We start from the raw sequence: 26,035 nt of genomic DNA, 5'->3' as shown, positions 1-26,035 counted from the left end.
TGGAGCCATTCACCTGCTGAAGGACACCTTGGCTGCTTCCACGTTTGGGTAAGTTATGAATAAAGCTGCTATACACATCCGTGTGCAGGTTTTTTGCTGTGGACATAAGTTTTCCAATTCATGTGGGCAAATGCTTAGGAGCACGACTGCTGGATCGTATGGTAAAGACTATGTTTAGCTTTGTAAGAAACCGCCAAACTGTCTTCCAAAGGGGCGGGGTGACTTCAGAGGGAGCTGCGAGTAAAATTCTGAATGAAGTGCCGGCCTTTTCAGGCTGCAGAAACCGCCCCTGCACCTGGCGTTCCTCTGACTCTGGGACGTACGCTGCGGAGTCGTGGGACGTGGTGTTCCGTGACCCTCGGAGCAGGCGTCAGCACCGAGGCACATGTGGGAAAGTGTTCCCATTTCACGTCTTTGTGATTCTTCCAAGGAAGCGCTAGTCTCCTGCCGGGGCTAATCTCTCTCTAGCTCCTGGGTAACATGTGGTGGTCACGGAAGAAATCAGCGTGGTGACAATGAAACGGGGCCGGGAGAACGTCCTCCTAACTGACTTGGTTACCCAACCTCTTCAGCACGACTTCTATAATCCGCCCCCCCCCCCCCAGTTACGCCCAAGAAATCAAACACCTCTTTAGACACTCACCTCCCAACCTGATGTTTTCAAGAGCCTCCCCCACAGCGAGATACACTGTGATACCAACAGGAACAGAGGTGGCATTTGCATCCAAGCTACCGCTGAGCACAGTCCTTGGGCTGCATTGTGCTGGGCACCACTTCTGCTGACCACTGGGGAAGTCGAGGCACAAGCAAGCGCCAGTGCAATAAAGCACGGCGGGAACACAGCAGAGCCAGGACTCAACCTGGTCCTTGCGTTCCTGTCCTCCTGGTGCCCACTCTGCAAGCAGGGGCTGGGAATGGGACCAGGACATCTGAGAGACTGCCTCTGACCTTGAGACTTCTATTCACTCCTCCTTCCTGTTCTGCTTGATAAGGGGGACGATGGTGTTGACCGTGACTAGATCAAATACGTCTTGGTTTACAACATAATTTACCTAGCCTAAATGCAGGAGTCCACACTGGTCTGGGACGGTCCACCTCTAACACTTGGCGGGGAGGGTGACAGGGGACATTGGAACAGAAGCGACTTGAGGCCCACATACCAGATGTCTGAACACACATTACCGATCAAGCTAACCAACTGTTAAATGTCCTCTCCTACCACCGTGACCAATATACCCTCCGGTATGAGTCAGCTCACGTTGCCAGAACAGAATACCACAGACTGAGCGGCTTCAACCATAGTCATTCATGTTCTCAGAGGCCTGGAGGCTGGAAGTCCAGGGTCGAGGTACCGATTGGCAGGGCTGGTTTCTGACAGGCCTCTCTTCTTGGCTACAGCCAGGCTCCTTCCCCAGGTGTCTCCCCCAGGCTTTTCTCTGTGAGGGGAACACGCCTGCTGTCTCCTGGTCTTCTTCTAAGGGCACCAGTCCCTTCAGATCAGGGCCCCATCTGATGACCTCATTTAACCTTCTATACTCCCTTAAAGGCCCTATTATCTTTACCTATGGTCACATGGGGGGGTTAGGGAGTGACATGGATTTTGAGGGGACATCCGTCCGTCCATAATACTTCTCAACAACCTGGAGGGGCAGGTCGACTTTAGAATTCACGGACCCCTTAGATTCCACTCCAGTATTGGGAGACCTGGCCCACTCCCCTTTTCTTCTCAATCCTTTATCACATCTATGAAGACCCCGTGCGCCCCGGCCTGTGCGTCCAAACTCTGTCCCGCTGTGCCCTGCAAATGGCCACCACTGGCCTCTCCTTCGGACCCTGGGGTCAGGGTGGTGTCCCTAGCAAGAATGGATCGTAGGAAGAGGCCCATGTAGGTCATGGAAGGCAATTCTCAGGCCCCAGGGGGCATGTCGCTCTAGCCCTAGAAGACGGGTTAAGGCTGGCAGAGGGCCACGGGAGAACCCTCTGAAGTTGGGGGGCGGCAAACTACAGCCCGCCCGCCCAATCCAGCCTGCCTCCCATTTGTGTACAACCTGCTGTGAGCAGATGTAAAATGAAAAAAATGTGAAAAAGACTATCAGCCTTTTGGCAAGAACAGTTGCTCAATTTTGCCTCTTGGTAAAATCTAAAATTTAGATTAGTGCAAGGCCTAAAATATTTACTCTCTAGCCCTTAGCAGAAGGAGTCTGCTGATCCCAGCTCCGAAACACAGGGCAGGGGCTCCTCTTGCCTGAGTCCTCAGCACTTTGAAATTTGCCCTTTCTGGGGTGCTGTGTTGAGGAGCCTTCCATTGGCCAACACAGAGCTCAAACCAGCTGCCCCCAAAATTGGCCACAGTGACCCCCTCCTATCCTGTACGGCCTCCTACAGGCTGACAGTGCCACCTGCCCCCCCGCCCCCAACATAATTTCTATCACCTCCCTTAGAATCTGGGCTGGCTCTGGGACTTGCTTTGACTCACGTAATGTGGTGCAAGTGACACAGTCAAGCTCTAGGTGCAGCTCAGGGGGACTTGTGGCTTCCGTTGTTGCCCTCGAGGGAGCCAGTCACCATGCTGAGAAGCTCTGGATAAACTACTGAATGGTGACAGGCCCCATGGAAAGACAGACCACATGGAGGAGAACCCATGGGGCCTTGGCCAATAGCCAACAGCCCGAGGCCATCTTGGATCCCCTAGTGCAGCAGAGCATGGTAGCCAACACCCCCGGTGGCACGAAGGGGTCAGCCCCGCCAAGTTCTGCCTGAAGTTCTGCCCCACAGAATCAGAGTTTTCACATGTCTTAAGCCATTAAGTTTGGGGGCCAGTACACAGCAACAGTTAATTGAAACAACTGTCAAGTAACAGACAAAAGTGGACGGAGGGCTTCCTCTGAAGCAGCCAGGGCAAAACTCACCTCATCTTCAAAGCCATGCTTTGAGGATGGTACCGTGATTATCCCCATTTTACAGATGTCACCCCATGTTCTTAAAAGAGCAGAACTACAGCCAGAGTTCGCTTAATACCATGATGAAGAAAAAGCCACCTGAAATTAAACGGAAGTTTCCCTTTAGGGGTGGGACAGTCTGCATGGGGCCAACATAGGGTAAGACAGGGTCAGTGCAGAGTCAAGTGTACTGGCATCAGCCCGCTTGTCCCCCCCCCCCCCCGAGCGGTTCTCGAACTCAGCCACCGCACCCTCGTCAGGGTCTCTCTCAGGGTGGCGGGTGGGGGTGGCTGGTGCCGGGGAAACGGACAAGATCCACAGCACGGCGCCTACTTGGGACCCTCCTCACCTCAGGCCTCCAAATGTTCATTGTGTATCTGAATAAAATAACTACTTGTGCAGTAAAGGAATGACCTAGAAGTTAGGAATAAATCTTGGGCCTGTGGGAGCTTTATTAGCTGGAATAAAAGATCTTCCAGAACTGGGAGGTCTCACAGCTTGGTGGTCTTTCCAGATGTGTTTGGTAACAGGGCAGTAAGTGAAAGCCTGAGGGGGGAACCCGGCTGCTGGTGCCATTAGGGCCACAGACCTGCACTTCGGGGCCCAGGGTCCCTGCCCTGCCCCTTGCTATCCATGAGCCTCGGACAGGTCACCTGTCCTGTCCATGTCTCCTTTTCCTTGTCTGTAAAACTGACCTCCGAGGGCTATCGTAGGGTTTCAACAAGACAACAAATACAAGCACACAGCATGTGCTAGGGAATGAGTAAGTGTTGGCCATTGCTCTCAAGATACATCCCCCAGTGCCCCCCCATTCCAGGGCAAAATAAAAGGTGAAATAAGATTTCATTAATCTCTGACCCATTCTTACGGGATTTAAACAAATCCCCAAACGAAAGGCCAAGGAATGCAGCCACAGTGTGCCGGGAGTAAGCACTCAGAGCATGAGTGGGGACTCTGCATGCAAGAGGTGGAGCCATGAGGGTAGTGAGAGCAAGGCACGCTCGGGTACACCTGAGCCGACACCTGCAGTCCCCTGCCTTCCCTCGGGAGAGAAGCCACTGATGCGAGAAGCGGACCGGCCCTGGGTTCAAAGCCCAGCTCTGCCCTGAACTGGGGCGGTGGGAAAAACGACTGAACCTCTTTGCACCCTGGGTTCATCATCTGGAAAACAGAGCCACTGACACCAACTTCACAGAACTGCTCTGACGATTCAACAAAACCACGTCCGTGAGGCACTCTGCCCTGGGTCCCGCTCACCCACAAGGAGCCGGTTATCTCTGGAGGAAGAACCGGAAGGAAGTCAGGAAGAAGGACCGGAGCACAGGGGCCTCCTGGGCCACAGTGTCACAGAGCGGGGGGCAAATGCTCCCGAGAACAGGGCGACGCAGATAAAACTCCGAGGACAGCTGAACTGAGAGCTGCAAGGCAGATCCGAACACAGATGAGTAACATAACCAAGGGGATCCCTAGAAGAGATCTGAGCAGAGTTACACAATTTAAGGAAGACCCCAAGGGAAAGCCTGGCCTTGGCTCTCTAAATATTTCTTGGAGGGAGGACAAGCTGCTTCATTTTCTCTTGCAAAGCCAGAGGCATCAGACTGTGACCTTACACAGAGGGGAACTGGCCTCTGAAAGAAAGCAAGCCACCTTCGGCTTATCAGTCTCCTACGTTAGTCAAGTACTTTCTTTGCTCTGCCCGCGCTGGCTTGGCGTGGGGCTGGGGGTTCAGAAGCGCTGATCCCGGAGAAGCCCCGGCTGGAGCCGGCCTGCCGCTTCCCCTCCCATTTCCCCCACTTTTCTCAGCTGGGCAAGTGCTAATTTACTGCCTGGCTGCGTGCACCTCGTGTGCTCTCTTCTCATTTAACTTTTAGATCCCCTTTTGTTCTCCATCCTTCTCTACACCCCTTCCCCCAAAGGCCAGGAAACGTCTCCGGGGGTGTCAATATTGCGGCACTTTGGGCTGTCTGGGGGACCCAGGCTGATGTCCCACACCTTCAGACACTCCGGTGCCCCAGGGCACCAGCTCTCGTGGGTCCGTGGCATGAGGCATGTGGTTGTCCCCCTACAGGCGGCAGCCTTGGGAATGCCACCTGTAGGGGACAAGGGACATCATCTGTCCAGGGAGTCATCTGTCCAATCCCTGCCCAAGTTCCTGACCTTTCAATTCCTCAGCTTCCAGCTCTGCTCTGTTGCCAGCCCCCTCCTCCTCACAGTACCTGGTCATCCCAGACCCCTCCGCCCGCCAGGCACCGCTCCAGACCCTGGGCGAGAGGCTCTGCGGTGAACCAAAGACTCTGCTGTGGGGGGCCGAGTGGGCTAGAGAGACACGCAAATGAGTGCCTAGTGACGTGCTCTGTCAGAGGGCGATGAGCACCGTGGAAGGAGAGCGCAGGGCGGGGGCCAGAGGTCTGCGGGTTTGAACAGAGTCGCCGGGGAAGATGGCCTCCTTGAACTGACATCTGAGCCGAGGTGCAGGAGGGATCCCCGCTGCCAGGGAAGGATATCTCAGGGAAGGGGATGAGAAGAGCAAAATCCCTGAGGATGGGAGAGTCCCACAAATCTGGGGAGTGGTGAGGAAGCCTGTGCGGGGGGGGGGGGGGCTTGTTCTGGAGAGACAGAGGTGAGGGGTGGAGGGCGAGGTGAGAGATGAGGCTAGGAAGGGGAAGGGGGGCAGACAGCACAGGGTCTCGGGCTTTTCCAAGATGCCTAATTCAGAAACGAACCCCCTCCTCAGCACTCGTGGCAATGTCCTGCCATTGTGTCCCTCTCCGCCTCCACCCTGCCTCTGCTCCCCACACCGGACCTAGTCTCAATGCTCTTGAGGACCAGCCCCTCAGTTCCCCTCTTCTGACAGACACTCAGCCCGCCCCCGGCCTCGCTCACCGGTTCCCACTACCTGCTCGGTCACCTCCAGGAGCCTCATGCGGGTCATTGTGCGTGGATGTGAGTGCAGCACACCGCCCGTGCCCAGGCCCCCGTCCCACCCTTCCTGGCCTTGCCCTTGGAAAACACAAGCCAGCCAGCGAGGATGCTTTCAGCTTTCTTCCTTCCTCCTGCTTCCCTATCCCGTTCCCTCCTGGCCTGCGGTGCTCCCTCCCTCTCTCTCTGTATCTTCTCCTTCCCTCTCCCCGGGCATTTTCCCTTGGGCCTAGAAGCATGCTCAGGTTTCCCAGCTGTACTGATGCTCCCTTCGTCTTGCTTCCCTAGGACTGACCAGCCACCTTCCTCCGTCCATTTACCGTCCGTTCCCCAAGACATGGTTCCAGCCTGGTTGCTGATGCCCACACTCAACTCCGGGCCATCCAGCTCCTGCCGCATCGTTACCACGTGCTCTTTGGGATGGCTGGTTCCCTGTGGCCGGATCCCCTCCCCGCCACCCCCCCACCCCCAGCTCCTTGACCTCACAGTCCCTGGCCATCTCTGAGTTCACAAGCACTCACCTTCCTTGGTCTCCAAGACGCTATGGCTCCCTAGTTTTTCCACCTCTCTGGACACCCCTTGGTCTCCCCTTTTTCCTCCCATTCCTAAAATGTGGCTCCCCCCAGACGTGACCCGTGACCCCCTCCAGAAAAGGTCACAGCTGGTGGCCCACTAGCTGAATCTTACCGATGTACATTTCTCTTAATGTATATTAGACCCAACTTTGAACAAGCAGGCAAGTGTTACACACAAATGCCGACTTCTGGCGGCGATCATAGGCAAGACTGGGCTGCCCTTCCCTTAGGGATGGAAGGAGAAGCCGTGGCCCCCTAGGAAGGGCCTCCAGCTCACTGAACCCATCCAGCCCCCAACCCTCACAGGAGGCCGCACATCTGCGTATGGCCAGTAGGCTGTGGGGCCGGCATGCGTGCCCACAGACTGTTTCGTTAGGCATGTTGGGGTGCCAGCTGTTCTTGCCAAGGGGAATACTGTCTCATCCACGTCTCTCAATCTACAGCTCTCCTGGGCGGCAGTGGCCCATTTCGAACAGCCTCCAGCCCTCCTCACAGGTCCCCGCTGCGCTCCGTTCTCCTGCCAGGCATGGCAGGCCCTTAGCAGGCGCTCTGAGTATCTGGCTGATCGCTGCCATGTGTGGGAGAGGGGCTTCGGTGCTGGTGGTCGGCCCATGGCTTCTAAAGGGGTGTGCCCAGTAGTACCAGCGGGAATCCAACCCCAAGTCATTGACTGCGGTAGAGATGTCTGTGACTCAGGTCCCTGATTCCAGTTGAGCTGGATGAGCGCCCATCTCCTCCTACAAGATGTCACCCGTGTTGTACAATATCTCAGCGCTCATTGTGAACGGCTCGTTCACTTGCGGAGTTTTCTCTTCTCTCTGGAGATGGGGGCAGTAGGTGACAAGAATGTACATCTGGGCGCTAGGGTCAGCATGTCTCAGGTCCAAATCCCACCTCTGCTTGTTACCAGCCGTGGGACCTTGGGCGAGTCACTTAAGCCGTACTCACAGATGCAATGTGACAAACCAGAAGATGTGGTCCGCAGGCTTGGTACAGCGTAGACAGTCCCTACAGTCATGGGTGTGGTCTAACGTGCCCCCTGCCGCAGCAAGGACTCTGCATGGCACAGTTCCCAAAGGCTTTGCTCCCACCGCGCCAGGAAGTACTCAGAGGTGCACCTGCCAGGAGCAAACCCGTCCCCGCTGCGTCTCTCCTCCTGGGAACAAGTGGGCCACGCTAGTGTTCAGAGCCTGAGGCTTAGCTGCCGGGAGGGACTTGACCTGCAACTGGACCTCACACGCCCCAGATCACTTTCAGAGGGGGAATTAAACCCCGATGAAGCTTCTGTTGGTTCTTCTCAGGGACTCGCGCCGACCCCGAAGAATTCTTTCTGTGTGAAAGCCCTGACTACCTGTGAGGTCGAGTCCAGGAATTAGTTTCTGATGAGCACCCCCCGCTTTGTGCGTGTCCAACTCAACTCCGAAATCCCATCTGTTAGTAACACTTTCTGCCTTAGCTCATCTTCCCTGGTTAAGGAGATGCCACAATATTAATCCATTTCAAGGGTTTTAGACAAACAGCCATAAATATTTAAGCCTCTGCTTTGCCTATTAGGGAAAATGCCAGCTAAGATAATTATTTTTGCCTCTGCCTGACAGAAAGATTTATACAGAGGACAGGATTATGTTAACCTCTGAGCAAATTAGAAACTTGGAAACTAGATGGTCTTCCGCTTCACCGCAATTATCCCTATGGCCAAAGACGCCACATTCCCGGACCCGTACGGGGAAAATGCTAGCAGGAGGAAAACAGCCTGAATTAACTGTTGCTGGAAAAACACCCGGAATTACCGATCGAGTTCCCAAGGTGGTGCAGCTTATCTTACAATGAAAGTCAACCCGAATCGAAACACGGATTTGGGTTTCCGTTCGCCTGAGTGTCATGTTGTCCACACTGTACAGTGTGTCCAGGGCCAGGTCCCGGTGGAGACCCTGTCCCAGTGGCACCCTGTTTGGTACAGGGAGTCTGTGAATGTGTGAGTCACTTAGGAGCAGGCTGTAGTTTAGTATAGCGGGCAGTACACATATCTACGGGGGCCTGAGCCTGGCAGTGAAGCCTGGCTCTGGGTTTCTCAGTAACGTGGCCTTAGACCATTACTTACTGCCTTGGGCACCTCTTCTGAAGCATGCTGTGAGGACTATGAGGGGGGCTGCAGCAGAAGACTGCAAGAGGCCCACCATGCAGTGTGGCAAATGGGTCGAGTGAACAATAACCACGGCAGGACCACCTTGCCTGGTGCCAGACGATACTCCAAGTCACAAGACAGCAACCTTATGAGGTAGACATTATCATCCCCACTTTACAGGGGAGGAAACTGAGGCACGGGATGTTTAAGTAACCTGCCCAGGTGGTAGACGTGCACTCCAATATGACTAGAAGATTCTAGAAAGTGCTCAAATGAGAAAGCCAATCTCGAAAGGTATACCGTATGATTCCATCATAATGCCATTCTTGAAACGGCAAAGTTATAGGATGGAAAATACGTGAGTGGTTGCTGGGGGCCGGGGATGGGGCCGGGGGGGAACCGCGGAGCGGGGAGGTGTGTGTGGCTCTAAAAGCCCACACACAGAAGGGATGGAACTGTACTGTTTGACAGTGGTGTAGGGGACGCGAATCTACACGTCTGATCAAGTGGCACAGAACTAAACAAACATACACACAAATGAGTACAAGGTAAAACAACAACAACAACAACAACAACAACCCAAAGTTACCAAGATACGTTAGAAGTGTGTCCAGGTGTCCTTGGAGGAGGGGGGTGGGAGTTTTTCAAATATAGTTACTTGGGACACCATCATGAGTGCGGCAGGACGGGCCGTGGCCCCTTCCCCAAAGGTGTGTGCATCTTAGTCCAGGAATCTGTGCATATGGTAATTTTATTGGGTAAAAGGGACTTGGCTGATGTGATTAAGGATCCTGGGACAGAGGGACAAGCCTGGGTTATTTGGGTGGGCCCCACGTAATCACAATGGTCTTCTGAGAGGGAGGCTGTGGGGTTGGGATCATAACAGACAGAAATGGTAATACCACGGACTGTAGCCACGCAGAGGATGGAAGAGGCAAAGCAACGGGACTCCCCCAGAGCTCCTGGAGGGAGTGCAGCCCTGCCGATAACTTGACTTTGACCCAGAGAGATGGATTTTGGACTTCTGACCCCAGAGCCATATGATAGTAAACTTGTATTGTTTTAATCCACTAAGTGCATGGTTATTTGTTGTAGCGACAGGAAACTGATACAATGAGGAACATTAGGGAAAAAAAAAAGAGACAACGAAGGTCCATTATTTGGAACATTTCATCCACGTGGGGTGCGGTCGTCCCTGGTGACGTCACGTGGCTGAAGTGTTACTGAACACAGGAAGCTATCTGTTTAATTGCAGAGACCGGGCTTAATGGAGATGAAGTTCAAACCACTTTTGTTCCTAAAAAACACTGCCTTCCCTGTCACCACACGTTTATAGCATCTGGTGGGTGTTAAATGGAGCAGGTACAGCTCATAATCACAGCCTGTTTAATACATGTCAGCCGGTAGAAGGCGTCAGAATAAATCCTGCATCAGGAAGTTGTATTTTTACTCTACGATCTCCCTACTCTTCATGTTTGAGAAATAGGACTATTTAAGCTCACGTTGTGCCTGGAGACAGTGATGTGTGAGTTCTTTGGGGGGCAACCCCCCCGAAGTTATGTATCAAGGTAACATGTCGCCTTTGGCCATGTCATTGAGAATTTAAATTTCTTTCTTTTTTTTTTTTTTTTAAAGATTTTATTTATTTATTTGACAGAGACACAGCAAGAGAGGGAACACAAGCAGGGGGAGTGGGAGAGGGAGAAGCAGGCTTCCCGTGGAGCAGGGAGCCCGATGTGGGGCTTGATCACAGGACCCTTGGATCATGATCTGAGCCGAAGGCAGATGCTTAACGACTAAGCCACCCAGGCGCCCCGAGAATTTAAGTTTCTAAGTAAATGTTCGAAGTCTGTGTTTCCACACTGGACAGATAACAAACAAAATAAGGAAGCTCTTAACAATGGGAAAAAAAAATTAAGCTTCCTTTTTGGAATACTGGCTACCACAGGGGGGTCTACCACGTACAAAACACCTGTATTTGGCATTTCTGTCCTCAGAGCAATTCTATGAGGAGGATATTATCATCTTCAACTTGCCACTGTGGACACGGGGGCAGAAAGGCTAAGTCACTTGCCCGAGTTCCCAGAGCCTGTGAAGAATAATCAGGAATGAAGGACACTTTGGTCTGACTCCTAAGCTCATGTCTCACCTACTACCTCTAAGACAAACACGTGGGGCAACAGGTTAAAAATATGCCACACGAGCTGCCAACAGCGAACACGAGAGCTCTCCAAAGAGGGAAGGTTGGGCTAACTTTGATTCTGTTACCTTCTATAAGCTGCTGGAGCTCAGCTGGGAGGAACCCGTTTCATCCACAGAGCTGTGTGTGGATAGGAAGTTGGCTACACAGTGATATAGGTTATAGGTAGACATAGGTATATATAACCCACCCAGTCACTGGCGTGCAGGAAGGCTCATAAGAAGACGAAAATTACCCAGACTCTGTCATAACAGGGGTGCCTGGGTGGCTCAGTCGGTTAAGTGTCCGACTCCTGATTTTGGCTTAGGTCATGATCTCAGGGCCGTGGGATCGAGTCCCAGGTCGGGCTCCACGTGGAGTCTGCTTGAGATCCTCTCCTTCTGCCCCTCCCCACTGGCTCCCTCACTTGCTCTCTCTCTCTCTCTCTAATAAATAAATCTTTTTTTTTTTTTTTTTTAAAGAATGTTATAACAAAGACGAAGCAGTCTGGCCACCGCTGTGATCACACATCTTGGAACCACTCTGCTTACAACCACACTGGAATGTTCTTCCTAGATTAAACACCATGATCAATTCCAGTGGGTCATTTAGGGCACTGATCACTCTGATTTTACTAAAAAGCTGTCATCGGAACCACCTTTTGATCCAGTTTTCCCATGCAGAGCGTTTTTACAAGCACTATCCACCCCCGCTTCTCTGCCCAACAGTGTGGCTTAAATTGTTTTGATGATGACGGTGTAAGAAACGCATTCTACCACACACCTAGCTTACAGGTACACAAAACAAAGTTCCATGAAACGAGACATACTCTTACTATGCACTGAGCTCTCACAGTTGCTTTCTATTTTGCTCTATTTAGTTTAGCCTATTTTGTGGCCACTGACTTGGTGATTCGCTAATGATTCTATACCCCAGGGAGGGGGTTGTATTTGTGATTTGAAAGGTCTGGTCGAGAAACCAAGGAGAATCGGGGTCCCTACCTCTGGGGCAATGTAATCTGGCGTCCCACAGAAGGTCCTGGTTGTGACTCCATCCATCATGTGTTCCTTGCACATCCCAAAATCGGCAATCTTGATATGCCCTTCTGAATCCAGCATGACATTATCTAACTTCAGATCCCTGTAAGGAAGCAGGAGAGCATCAGCGTCCTTCCCACGACATCACACAGTCTGCTCTGGAGCTAGTGAGACAGAAAGATCTCTGACTAGCTGCCACCTCAATGGCGTATTAACTACGAGTCCTACGGGTAACTACTACGGTCCGGAGAACCGGAACCAGGAATGACTGGGTTTTGTTTTTGTTTCTGAAATCTCCAGAGCCTACTGTAGTGCCTAGGACACAGTAGGTACTTAATAAATGCACACCGAATAAATGACTAAATGGTTGGACTAGCAATCCCCCAACCTTGGCCAGGCATGTGAATTACCAGATTCCAATTTAGCAGGTTTGGGGCAGCTCCCAGCCATTTGATTTACTAGGATCCCACACAAGGGGGCCTGGCACACAACCAGGTTTGCCAAATCCCAGGTTCAGAACAACCTCGCCAGGTCACACACGTGTGGCCATTGCATTCTGCTTCGTGCCATGGGTCCTTTTACTCTTCAGTTAATCCTGGAAGACATTCTCCTTTCTTTGGCATCAGACTTTCACTGTCACTAACCACCTGCAGAATTTAATTCACTAGTTTTTCCTCTGCCTCTCCCCAGCTCCCCATGTTCTTCTCCCGCTGAGCATCTATTAACAGAAATTCGGTTTCCACTGCTCCCTGACCTTCATTACAAAAAAAGGCAGAGGAAGGAACTGTCAGTGGAGAAAAAAGCATGTTTTCTTGTGGGAAGCAGAAATGAGATATACAAAATCTTTTGAGGTCCAGAGATCAGAAAGTGGCTCTGATTTGCCTGCAGGCTGCAGACAAAGGTAGGTCCTGGGAGGTCTCTTGTTACCTCGACGGTTCTCAACAACGTGTCTTAAGTCCCCATCACAGAATCAACACGCACACGGAGGTCCAGGGGTCCGGGAAAACTCCCAGATGCCCTGCTGGCTGCAGAGCCTCAACACACACCTGTAAATGATTCCTCTTTTATGAAGAAAGAACAATCCAATGGAAATCTCTGCTGCATAAAATCTGCAAAAGAAAACGCTCATCAGGCTTGCTGGCTTGCTCTCTGGATTTCTGAATATTTTGTACCCTCCAGCTCAGGCATCAAGGTGGCAAAAGAATGTAAGACCCTGGGATGATCAGAGATCAGCATCACCCTGCAGATGACAAACCTTCACCCTTCCCTTGGCCATTTTAGCACTTTTACCTCCCCGAGGAACTTCACAGCTAATAAGTCAGACAGACAGGTTTATTACCTGTCTAGAAACAAGCACTTCTTGTCTGGACAGTTAATTTACTGCTTACAGGAAATTTCCAATACGATCTCTTAAACGGTGGCTGCTAGAGTAGTCTGTGTCAGGACTGGGGAAGAGTGGGGAAAATGTCCATTTTCCTATTCATGGACAGAATGCATTAGTGTTTGAAAATGCAGTGATTCCCTGGAAGATGGAGGAGCATGTGTGATGTGCTCTGTAGCTGGTGTTCTCACCGCACCCCCCCAAGCGCTGGGGTAAATGAGACACACACCATGATTCATACTCGAGTTTACCCTTTTAAATAATTCATAATAACTCAGAGTAAATGCTGAAAGAGGTTTTAAAATGTGCATAGCATTTAGGAATCTTTGAAGTCTGAGAAACCACAAGACTGCGTCTGTGCAAACCTCACACCCGGGAGGCTTAAAATCCACACGGCGTCTACACAAGCAGAGAACAACCTCTGGTGATAAGGACCGAACTCTTACAGGGAGGGCCGGGGGGGGCATCTCTGAGGGCCGGCAGGGGAGCAATGGGATGGGAGAGAGAAAAGCAATGGGATTACAGGCGACTTTTACATGATTTCTCATGCTCTTCTGTATTTTTAAAATAAGAACTTTCTAGCAACACAAGTACACAACATAAGGGTGCTGGATGAGACACCTTGATGTCACCTCATAATGTAAGGTGGCTGTTCTGCTACTTGCTCTTTACAGCTCTGGCACCAAGCTTTACTTTACAACCCGAGCATTTTGATGCTTTCTAACTAACAGAGTTAAGACGGGGGATAAAGACAGGCATTCCTGAAAGTTGAAAAGTAAAAATCTAAATAGAAAAAAAAATCATCCCCCTTCAACAACAAAAATCTGACTGGCGTTCGTGTCTTTGATTAATAAAGACATCTGAGAATGAAAAAAAAAGAACGAAAAAAATCCCCCTTTGCATTTTTTTTCAGCTTGCTACCACAGCATTCCCTCTTCTGCCTTCAGCCAATCTTCCCTAAGACGCATCAACCCACACAGGCCGAAAGTTCTTCAGATTTATCTTTCAGATCGAACATCGGCCAGGATCCAATGAACATTCGCTAACTTGATTAATCGGGGTACATGCCCACGATGCAACCTCCCCGAGGGAAATGAAATAGCTATTTGTATACATCTGCTTTTGCCATGTGTCCTGTGACCTCCGGGCCCCTGGAAAACAGGGTGAGTTTTCAGGTACCAAGGTCCCCCCTTTCATGGGCCATGTCTCTCCCGGCTGCTGCTGACTCCTGCATCCCAATCAAACCCTCCACACTGCTCATGATTCTCCCCCAAACCATCTCCTCCTTGGCGGCTGCCCATTCCCAAACCTAAAACGAGGTGTCACTCGGAGAGGTGGCCAGTGTCTCTGTTCTACACTGAGTTCCGCTTTTCTTCCTCCAGAACGTTTCTCAAAGACCCTTACTCCTCTTTGGCTCCAAGGTCAGGACCTGATGAAGGTTCCATTCTTTCTCCTCTATCTAGATTTTCACCAGCCCCCTTGCACCTGCCCCTACTCCCAGCTTCCCCCCTCGGTCGCGGGGCTCTGTGAAAACTGAGCCTGATGGTGTGAAGCCACATTGAGGCGCCGCCCACCCCCCGCCAAGCCTTCCATGGTCCTCAGAGGGCTCCATCAGGCTCATCACCCAGAGCCCCTGCACCCCCTTCTGCCCTGCTGGCTTGGGCATTCCCTGAGGATGTTCTTTCCCCACTCCCCTCTTTACCAGGGCTCGCATGCCACCTCTAATGTTGTGGCCACACAGTACAATTGTTGGGTGACTTCTCCTACCCTGGGTCAAGTGGTGAGCTCCTGGAGGGCAGACAGCCTTTCCCACTCCCGGTGCCTGGTGTGTCATGAATGTACAATAATCGTTTAATAACGAGTGGCTGACTCAATCCATGAGGATGGAATTGGGTGACAGGGGGATACACCAGCATCTCCAACTGACTGGAAGTATAATGAACCTCTCCTTCTGAAGTGTCGATGGACCCAAACCAAGAAGTTGGCCCCCTGGGAGGAGATGGTGCTCAGCTCCGAAGTGGGCAAAGCCCCACTTCCATATTTCACCCAGCAGCAGTCCCCACGTGCTGTCTAAATTAAGGGACTTAAAAAAAAAAAATACTCACACTGCTTGTGGTTCCTTAAATTTTCCTACTTGCTGAATGTGGTACATGAGGTCCCCGCCATTGACGTATTCCATGACGAAATACAGCCGGTCCTGAAGATGAAGTTTCAACATGTGAGCAGGGCTTGGCCACCGGCCGAGAGTCTTCCTTCACTCTTTCTAAACTGTGTTTTGCTTTCTCATTAGTTAGTAAACCATGGGCTACCCTGGCAGATCTGCTCAGTGGAGCCCTGCAAAATTTTTCTTCCCCAATAAAAGTCATAAACCCTACTGCATGAGGGTCTTGGGAAGTATAAAGTCATTAACTGTCAACATGGTTGCCCCCTTCTGGTTCCGTATGTTCTCTATTGTAGTAACGGCCTTCTAACACTCTTCCCCTTTCTCCTGCACACTTAAGACATGTCTAAGTTAGTGATGATGTGAAGAATCCAAATGGGCCAATTATTTACTTTTAACGAGTGTTGCTGGTTCGCAACATCTGGGAGGCAAACCCCAGTGATGTAGTCATGTGTTTCCACTGGAAGCTTCTGAAAACAAATCTTGTGAGTTAGGCTGGGCTCCTAAATTATAAATGCTCAGTGATATTTACTGTGGGGGAGGGGACTATACATGGAGAGGCTAATCCAATGTGCTTCTGCATCATAATAGGCCCAAGTATTGTTTTTTATTTTCTCTGTCACTGGTGTGCTCAATGTCAGCACCATGGAGGGCGTACATCATAGACCCCAGTAAAGCTGCATATTTACGAGGACATTACAGTGGGGTAAATGGGGGAAAATGGGGTTGAACAGCCAAGCAGCTCACGGCACAGCACACCCAGGTGAAAGCCAACCTCTGCTCACTTCTAGACAATGTCACCATTTCGCAGAAGTTATTAAACATTGAAGTGCTGCACGGGGAACGGAAGATAACAATGAAGTTGGTGCTAGCAGCCGGGAAACAGCTCCTGGAGCTTCCTTCTCTAGCCTTCCTGTGATGAATTTTAATTCCATCTTTATTTCCGTGTTTTGCTGCTCCCTGGAGCTTCATCCGTGTAACCAGGGTGATAGGATCCAGGCTGGGATTCGCAGACATGGCTCCCCACCTGGCACATTGCTCCTCCCTCCTGGGCACTATTTAGGTGCTGCTGGGAGAAGGGACTGGCCGTGCTGCCAGTGCCAGGCTGACACACAGTGGCCGGCGCCCGGCTCTGCAGCCCATGGCCCGCCCCGACACTGCGCGGTCATTCGGAGATTCTAAGCTCCAAGAGCATTGAGGGGGACCTCCCAAGAGATTTTTAAAGAGAGATGCAAGACAGAAAGTCATTTTCTGGCCAGTAGAAAGTTGAAAATAATTATAATCATAAGAGTAATAATTATAGCTACTGATTATTGAGTCACATCTTAAAAAGGGCAGGTGCTGAGGATGGAAAGCCTGTCTTTGGGTGTGCCCGACAATGGTGCCCTCGAAATGGTTGTATTTCTTGCGGGCCACCTGCAAGCTCCATGCCGGGGCCCTGGCCCCACAATGGGCTGATCAGTGCTTCGGAACTCTCTTGCCCTCTTTTTTGTTATACTATAAGACAGGGCTTGGCAAACTTTCTGTAAAGGGCTAGACAGCAAATACTTTAGGCTCTGGGTGTATCTTGCAACGATTCAACTCTGCCTGTGCCGCAGGAGAGCCACTGTGGAGGACTGGAAAATGAAGGAGCCTGGCTGTCTTCCAAGAAAATGATTCACGGACCCTGAAATGTGAATTTCATCGAATTTACACATGTCACAAAATATTATTCTCTTTTTCTCCTCCGACCTTCCTTAAGAGCTCATGGGCTGTACAAAACAGGCCAGACTGCCAAGCCTGCTGTGTGCAGTAAACAAGAACACACTCTTTTATGAGATCAAGTTTCCTCGGGTTCTAATGCAATGCTTAGCAACGGGACCCGTAGCCTTCAAAAGCCAGGACTATGGGTTATTTTATTGGTGTTGCTACCCCCCAAGTCTTAGCACATGGCCTTGTATAAGGAACGTACCTTTGTACGTTTGTACCTTATACAACGTACCTTTGGTACAAACGTTTGCTGAATTAAATAGAATTAGTGCCAAGCCTATAAGCAGGGCACATCCCAGAGAGGGGACTCCCCAAATTTACCAGCGGTATAAGAGTGAGAGGCTTTCTTGAGCCTTCTCCACTGGAGGAAGGTTGATTCAGATGCTTAGAACACTGGCTTCGGGAGTGGCCCTTGAGAGCACGCCGTGTTTGGCACCACAGATAGGCACCCCCGGGGGCCTTACCACTGTCTGAAAGCAGGAGTGTAGCTGTGTCAGGAACGGGGGCTTGTCCAACAGGGCTAGGACTCGCTTCTCCACCATGGTGCACTCCACGTCATCATCTTGAATCACCACGTCCTTCTTCAGGATTTTGATAGCATACAGTTCCTCTGTGCCCTTCCGGTCAGCAAGCATCACCTGGGAGCAGACGAAAGGCAATCTGAAAGCTTCAGAAGCGTACTCTGGTACTGGGGGTCGGGTGGGGGAACCCGGTCAGGTGGCCGTTCAGTTGGCCTACACTATATATTCATAAAGTTCCGCTTCATGTGCAAATTTTGAAATCTCGCACATCAGCGCAGATTACCTTCCTCCAGCACGGTGTAATTTAGAAGCTGTCGAGATTTGTACGCTGCGCGGGCTATAGCCACATGATGGCGCTATGGTGGACACGGGAAGGAATATACACGTCCTCGGTATTAGCCTTGAAGTGTGCACATTTTTCAGGAGCATCCTTTGGGCAAAAATGTGACTGGCCTTTATAAACTCACGAGTCGGGAGCCAAGACAAAGAAAGAGGCGGGATTGGAAATCATTTCCTGGGTCTACCGTAAGATCTGGGGCCACAGAAGCCAAATGCAGACAAATAGGTTCTACAAATCAACTTTTAATTTTTAGTTGTGAAAATTATTGATTCAACCAACATTTTGGAGCACCTGCTCTGTTCTCAACCGGGAAATGGGGACACACAGTGAAACCTCTGTAGCTTTCTGGATACAATTGTTTTTAATGAAATGAGGTGGTGGGTGGGGCGCGGGGGAATATCTGAGAAAGGAGTACAGAGAACAGGGAGATCCCAAGGGGGGCTCTGGAAACCTCAGGGAGCACAGGACCCATCCCGGCAGTCTCTGCAAAAGCCCCTCCGCCTCACAGACAACCGTGCCCTTACCTTTCCAAAACTCCCTTTCCCCAGCACCATGAGGAAATTGAAGTCGGTGAGTTTCACTCTGTCCAGGTTGTTGGAAGGTTGTCTCCTGTCTTCTGAAGGACTGATTACTTTGTTACCAGCAGGGCCAAGCTTGGCTTTCTAAACAACAAGCACACAGGTGAAATGGATGGGTCATTTTTTCCCAGGAAAAAGAGTGATGGAAAGCATTTAACTAAGCTTGAGGGCAGCTGGGGGGTGGGAGGTGGGATGAGGGCAAGAAATCACAGAGTGATGAAATATTTATTCAAAAGTCAGTGGCTATATTTACCCTAAGGGCAATATTTGCAAAGTAGCAAAAAAAAAAAAATTGCCCTTACCTATCAAGAGACAACTCTTTGCATAGTTAACCAAGTCAGGCTGATTTTCATTCTAGGACTTAGAAGTTAACTTCTTGGGGAAAACGGTGTTTCACAATGGTTAACATAATACAAGAAATAAACCGTGCACCGATGCTTTTTTAATCCGTAGATTTTCCAATTTGATTCATCTGCCTAAAGGAAACTTGGATCCTAGCAAAAAGGGGTTCCCTGGGGAGGAAACTTTTGACCGGCAAGCTCAGGGATGATTTATTGCCACTTTAAAAGGCATAGTAAGAACATAGGGTCTTGTTGTTTTTTTTTAAGTTAAGAGTTGAACTCAGGAAAATGGTGATATGCATGAGAACCTGGGTTCACACAAAATACACAGCAGCACCCTTTGAACCTGAAGCATCCCTGGTCAGTGACCTGTCAGTTACCAGAAGGCATTTTTATAAACCAGGCTCATGCTACACACTGGTGCTGGAGAAACTACACCCTCATTACTCTGATTGAAGAGTTAGAGTCTCGGGTCCCAAAGGTGGAGGAGAGCAAGGAGGCTCAGCCGAAAAGGAAAGGCTAATGGGATCACGTGGGAAGGTCTCAAAGGTCAGCAAAGGAGCCCAGGAAGAATCTCCCCCCAGACTCTGCATGGAGAACATCTGCCTGACTGTGAGGGCTCCAGTTGCTGGACATATCAGCTGCTGAAAAGGCCAGGGTCCTGCAGTGTGGCTCAACTGCCACAACCACAGCCCTGAGCCCGACGGCAAAGACTGTGGCATTGGATACGTTCTGAATGATAAGGTGCACCCCCCGCCCTTCCGCAATGCAGCAGACCTAAGTGCAGCTTTGAGTTTCCGAGCAGGTGCCAGGACAACACTCAAGTCAATGTGGTTACCAAAAAGGTGTGTAGGACGTAAAGAAGGCATCCTGGGCTTTACTACGTGACCAGAGCACTCTCTTGGGGGAAGATGGGGGATGTGACGTTTTCTTTAGCAGCAGAGGCAGCTTTTGAGGAGTCACCCATACTTCCTTACAGCAACAGTGTCCCTTTATCCCCACCTTGTGTCAGGCTCTGTGGAAGAGGTTTTGCATTATGGGATCCAGCCGTCTCTGGATCCCCAGGCCTCACACAGTGCTTGGCACAGGGCGTGCGCTCTACGTTCTGGCTGAATAAGGAAATGAAGCTTGAATGTGATCATCAGATGCTGTGCTGTTAGGTGATACTTTTCTGTGGCAAAAATAACATGTTTCAGTAAGGATCAAACCTCATGGCCTGAGTACGTGCTCGGAGGTAAGCATAGCCATGTAGGCAGAGACATTAAGACATGGGGGAAAGACCGCCCTCACTTTTTTGCTTCCAGGCTGAAAGTATTTAATACAGCTGTCCTATATACCTCTATTGGCAGTGCCCGGTGGGACACACACATGAACCTGGGGGTCACTGGATACACCGACACTCTTTAAAGACAAAAACCTGAACTTCAGTGATACATAAATTGGTCTCCCCTTTGACAGAGGATGGAAGGAATGTCTAGACAAACTTGTGAGAAAGAGCCAAGATATAACCACTAGTGTTACTTCAGGACCCCCCCTCAACTGCAGGACCAGCCCCGTCCTCTGGAAGCCAGGAAGCAGGAATGCAGGAGCACCTGGCTACGGGGTCCCAAACAGACCAGGTTCGACCACTCGCCGCTGACAAAGTCCAAAGGCAGACAAACGATGGCTGGTGAAATGAGAAAGTAATTTATTTCAGGGAGGCCAGCGCCAGGAAGACAGTGGACTAGTGTCTCAGAGACTGTCTCCAAAGGGCTGAAAGCACTCCCAGGATTATGTAAGGAGAATGTTGGGCAGAGGCCAGTGGGTACATGCATGCAGCTGGGCAGTGAAGGTCAAGTTGATTGCTGTCTTGGGGTCAGTCATGCGGGGTCTTGCTGGCTCGGGGCATTCCTTATTGCCGGAGAGGGTAGTTTCGGTCCCCATCACGGGACGCCCTGCCCGAGTTAAGGGAGAAGATGGAAAGGAGAACTTAATCAATTAGAAGGTAGAGACTGGGATCAAAACGGAGGTGGCGGATAGCGGAAGTCCTCTTTCACGCCAAACATATGTCCCAGGAATGATTCCAAGTTGATAAACTTTCGGGTGTGTGTCGTCAAAATTGCAATGAACAATCAGGAAGTTCAAGTGTGAGATGAGAATACCCACGATGCCACTTTATTCTGTTCTTTTGATTTTTAAAAAGAAACGTTATCAGAAAAAGGCACAAGGAGATTGATTTTATTTTGTCGGGAACTTCACAGTAAATTCTGAAAAGATGGACTCAGTGCTCTGAGGGGCTTGAAACAGTCAAAGAGCATCTTCATCTGGGTGAGGCTGTGATCGGGCTGGGGCTGCCCATGAACACCCAGCTTCCATCTAAAGCATGGGGCTCCTAACCAGAGGTTCCAGACTTGTGAATTCCTAGAGTCCCGGCTCCTTCCTCCTTTGACACTTCAGCACCACAGACAGCAGCCCACGGAGTGACCTCCGGACAGACACTGCCCTCATTGGGGGCCATACCGAGCAAAGACTCCGAGTTTTGTGCTGTTCCTTAGTCCAGTTACAGGGAAAAGATTGTCCCCAAAGGGATGTAAATGCAAGAAAAGCATTTTTGCATTTGAGTACTTCTGAATCCGACTGCAGTAGAATCTTAAGATTCCGCTCTGAAATCAATCCGTGAAGTTTGGGCGGAATGTCGACAGAGGAGTCTCCTGCTCCGGGGAGGGGAAGCTGGAGGGAGGAAGGACACCGGCTTCTTGCCCTGCCCCGGGCAGATTCCATTCTCATGCCTCTGGAGCCAGAAGCAGAGTTGGGTTCCATGTGGCTGGCAGAGCAGGGGGATGGTTTGGAAGGAGACAGGCCAGGCTGCTACACTGACCTCATTCTCTATCAGGGGGCAGGCTAGAAAGCAGCCTGGCCCAGGGGACGAGATGGAGTTCTCCCCAGCTCCTGGCAGCCCTGAGATAGGAGCAGCCTGGGGGGCTTCGTGCAGCTAGCGTTCTGACACATGGCTTCCACATTTCCCCTCCACAATATGCTTCTGGAGTCATTCCCACGCTGCCACTGCAGGCCCAGCTGCCGGATGGCATGGAGCCATCGCCAATATGGAGTTTGCAAAAGCAGCTCTTCCATGATAGCAAAACCTCAGTGGTCCGGGCCTGACTCTGGCAAGTCCCTCGCTCACCCTGGGTCTAATCAATAGCACAGCTGGAGGAGACAGCCAGGGGCTATCCTAGCAGCTGTGCAGCTGGGGGTGGCGGGGAGCAAACGACCTCCAGGAGGGTGCTCTACACAGCCTCCACCTCCAGTCTGCATTCAGGCAGCCTCTGCCTCCTGATTCTCATCCTTTGCCCCTCCCCCCTGCCTCCCCCTCCCCCTATGCTGTGGGAGTGCAGTCCCCCACCCCCTCCCGGGCTGACTTCTCCCTGTCTGCAGGCTTTAGCTTGCTTGCCATCTCTCCAGAGGACTCCTCCCCAAATACTGGCTGCCATTCTCCCCTCCACGGCCCTGCTCTCAAGAGCGCATAGGGCAACTTGTGAATATTTATGGTGTATCTGTTTAATGCCTCTTCCGATCACACTGTACAGCCAATCCATCAACGGGTCGTGCCAAATCTACCTGCAGGTTAGGTCCAGACTCTGGCCTCTTCTCTGGGGCTCCTTTACCACCTCTCTGTCAAGGTGGCCCCACCTCTAGTGTCCCCAACTCCTGTGACCTCCCTTTCAGTATATTCCCTGGAGGGACCCTGTCATGCTTCCCTGGCTTCCTATCTGCTGGACGGAAAAAGGCCGAGTTGTCACAAAGGATGAGGAAGAGACCTTTGGCTGTCAGTTCTGTCTCCGACCTTGGTCCCACGACTCCCCCAGCCACTCCATTCCAGCCTCCAGTCTTTGGTCGCTCTTCCCCTGGGGCCTTGCTATCTTGCTCATCCACCAAATCCAGCTTAAGAACCACCCTCATCTTCCTGATGCCTCCTTCCTCCTGGGATTTCCAACCTGTGGCAGACATTGTCTATGACCCGCCCACATCCCCTGAGCTTTTGGCTCTGCACCCCTGTGCACATCGGAGGCTGTCCGCGGGTTCTGTTGGGGCCGCGCCTGCAGAGCAAGCCTGAAATGCCCATGTTGCTGCCCCAGGAAGTCGTGGCCTCGACTGGCCGCACAAGAAAGCGGGTTGCATGCCATCTCCCTAGCTCCCCAGCAGGACTGAGCTCCAGTGTATCCAGCATCGGTACCATCTGGAGAACTACCATGCCCTGATCTTGGCTGGCTTCCTCCCTTCCCTGGGTCACATCCCTGCTCCTCCCCTCCCCACCCCCCACCCCGCCCAGGTCTTCGGGGATCACTTCGCGAATGAACTCCTTGCTCTCAAAACCCTGTGGCAGAGTTGATTGATCTGGGGAACCTAAACGAACAGATGAACATTTTCTGAGGATTTGCTGATCTTTCTTATTAGACCGTGAGGTCCTGGAAGGCAGAGTAAGATGGTCCTTACTTTGTGTCTTTAGGTCAAGCACTGTGCTGGGTACATAACTGCACATTCACTGAATATCTCATTGATTGATTCATTCATTCAAAATCATATGTCTTCATTAAGTCCTACAACAGAATTTGAAGAGGCCAAATCATGAATGGTACAGTCAGCTGGTAGCTAATACCAGCCAGCCATCTGCCCAACGTTAATACAGAAAAGTGGCTGTTACCAGGTATGTCGTTTCAGAGGGTGGCCCCTGGACACTGTGCATCTGGATGTTCAAATATAATCGGAACTCCTCCCTCAAGCAATTACTGGTCACGCTGGGACAGCCACAGACAAAGGCTGTGAGGGCATCTCTGCCTTTAGGGAGGTTGGCCACACAGTGACCCTCCCCAGAGGCCACCATGCTGGACTAGTTAGCTAGGCCAGTGAGCTGAAACCGTGCCCTCAGAAGCTTCTCTGAAGGGACATTCCTCCGGTGAGAAGTCCTGATTGCCCTGGACTTCACTGGAATCCACGGAAGACCAACAGTGAGCCTTTGCGCTGACGGTTCCTTTCTTTAAGCTTTTGAGTGGGTTGTTTGGCAACTGGTCTCCTGGCAGGACCGAGTCCTGCCCTTCTCAGCTTGCGTATTATTGGCATAACTAGTTGTCATGAATATAATTCAGACTTCACCAGGAGTGCAAATAAAATGAATATATGTCCAGGGATAAAGCTGAAGCCGATGGCCTAACTGCAGAAATTTTAGCATACCCAAGGAGGCCTCAGAATAAGCAGGCCAACATCCTTTCCTATAGCAATACAGACACGCCCTGCATGGCCAGACGCCCTCCTGGGCTGTGTGCACAAAGGGGAATTCACACCTGGAGAGGAGAGGCAGAATGCCTCCCAAAGCCTGGCATCCAGAGGAGGGAGCAGAGCATTGACTGGGGCTAGAGCTGGAAGCACATATGAGCCTGCTGGTCATGCTCCTTGCTGATAAATCCCAAATCTTGAGTTCTTGCTCAGGACACATTTTGATTCGACTCATGGGTCCTTGTGGGTAAATTTAGAACATTCCACCACTTATTCCACAGATAATCTGTGTGTCTGTCATGCCCCAAACATGGGGCCAGATGCTGGGGAAATCAGATCAATATGATGTAGCCTTTCCTCCGGAGAACCTGCAGTTCAGAGGTACCGTGGTCTATGTCCCTGTTAGTCAACATGTGGTTTGTGGATCAGCTGTACCAGCACTGCCTGGAGGCTGGCCAGGAATGCAGATTCCTGGGCCCCACCCCAGATCTATGGAACAGGAACATGCAGTTTTAACAAGATCCTCAAGTGAGTCCTGTGCATGTTTCAGATGTGCTAGTCTAAGTCAGAATGTTTCTCCAAGTTCAAAGTCCCTTCAGAGTCCCTGGGACCTTTTCCACCTTCAGCAATCTTCAATTATCATATAAAATCAATGGCAAGTTCTGGAAAGAGCCCCAGACTTTGGTTCCAGAGAGTTTAGATCAAATCCTGGCTTTACCCATTTTTGCTGTGTGACTCTGGGCAGATGATATGGCCTCTCTGAGTGTCAGATTGCTCATCCATAATATAGTAGTACCAAGACCTCTGTATCCCTGGGCTATGCTGAAGCTGAAATGAGGAATCCTTTGCAAGAGCCCCCAGCGCAGAGCCTCCCATCACATCCTTTACCGGGGTCTTCTTTTCTTTGCCCCAGGAAGGAGAAGGTGCACTTCCCTCTGGCTCCTGGCCTTGAAGGCCTCTGTGAGCAGCTGCAGGTCACCTGGGTCAGGGTTCTGCCAGGCTGACTCATGGCCCAGAAACCCTGTGATTATGGTATGTGTCAAGCCTGCAGACAGGCTCTGCAGGAGCTCAGGACCCGTGGGGAGGCCGCAGCAGATCCCCTGTGGGCTTCCCTGCTTCCGTGCCCTCTCGGTGGGGTAGGAGAGGAACTGGGTCTCAGCTCTAGCTGCTCTCCGATTTCTGGAGCATCTTCTGTAGCTCCCTCGGGGGCTAGGACCGTGCAGGAAAAGACCTTGACTTAGGGTGCTCTCCCCATTGGAAAATTTCCTAACAACCAACACGCATCTCATTTTATGAACCAGATACATTCTCCCAAAGTCGTCTGCAATCATTGAAGGTGTTCACAAATTTCAAGGACTCTCTTGGTGAGTTTCTGTAAAGCACATCAAAGAAAGTGAATCTGACTATTGCAAATCCAAATTCTCCCAGGTTGGGGCTGAAGTGTGGATGTGTGTTAAAATACCTTTGTCTCAGGAGCTGTCCATGTGTGTGTTCAGAGGCTATCCACATGCAGCTCATTATTAGGCGGGTGGGTTTCAAATGAAAACCGAGAGCTGGATCTGCCAAACTATGGCGCTGGGTGTCTATGAGGGATAGGATGGCGATAGATGTCAACCCTCTATTAGGCTGGACCATTTGCCGCTGCTGAGCTGGGATGATCTGACCTATAGCACTGCCAATTCCAATCGGTTTAACATAATACCATAGACAGTCTGCACTTTGTGAATTTCATATAATGATTTATGCTCTAGCTTTGGTATGTGGGAAAACAGACAGACAATAAAGACACAGGGAAGTGTACAGTCACAAATCAGCAGCCCCCAATACGGTAACACCCTGGCTAGCAATCCTTCCAAGAGGTGCTAACTTATCCTCAGTAGGACTCCAAGCCTAAAGGTTTCTCTACAGTAAGGAAGCAGAGAGTTAACCGTAATTCCAAG

The 26,035-nt window shown here is 50.9% G+C and overlaps 1 protein-coding gene across 3 annotated transcripts in view; it reads right to left on the bottom strand.

Annotated features, from left to right (window-relative positions):
- PRKCA (protein kinase C alpha) overlaps positions 1-26,035 on the bottom strand; it is a 399,658-nt gene that overhangs the window by 43,666 nt on the left and 329,957 nt on the right. For all 3 annotated transcript variants that reach the window (XM_025889888.2, XM_073883238.1, XM_025889887.2), the window contains 5 exons: positions 18,451-18,588; positions 17,530-17,703; positions 15,261-15,352; positions 12,821-12,883; positions 11,739-11,877 (listed from right to left, as the gene is read on the bottom strand). In XM_025889888.2, coding sequence (XP_025745673.1) covers positions 11,739-11,877; positions 12,821-12,883; positions 15,261-15,352; positions 17,530-17,703; positions 18,451-18,588 — 606 coding nt within the window. The remainder of the gene's footprint in view (positions 1-11,738; positions 11,878-12,820; positions 12,884-15,260; positions 15,353-17,529; positions 17,704-18,450; positions 18,589-26,035) is intronic.

The sequence above is a fragment of the Callorhinus ursinus genome, unplaced genomic scaffold (genome assembly GCF_003265705.2).
Source record: "Callorhinus ursinus isolate GAN/ISIS: 27379988/994484 unplaced genomic scaffold, GSC_fseal_2.0 scaffold50, whole genome shotgun sequence".
In the NCBI taxonomy this organism is placed as follows: Eukaryota; Metazoa; Chordata; class Mammalia; order Carnivora; family Otariidae; genus Callorhinus; species Callorhinus ursinus.
This window is presented reverse-complemented; position numbering and strand designations above follow the sequence as displayed.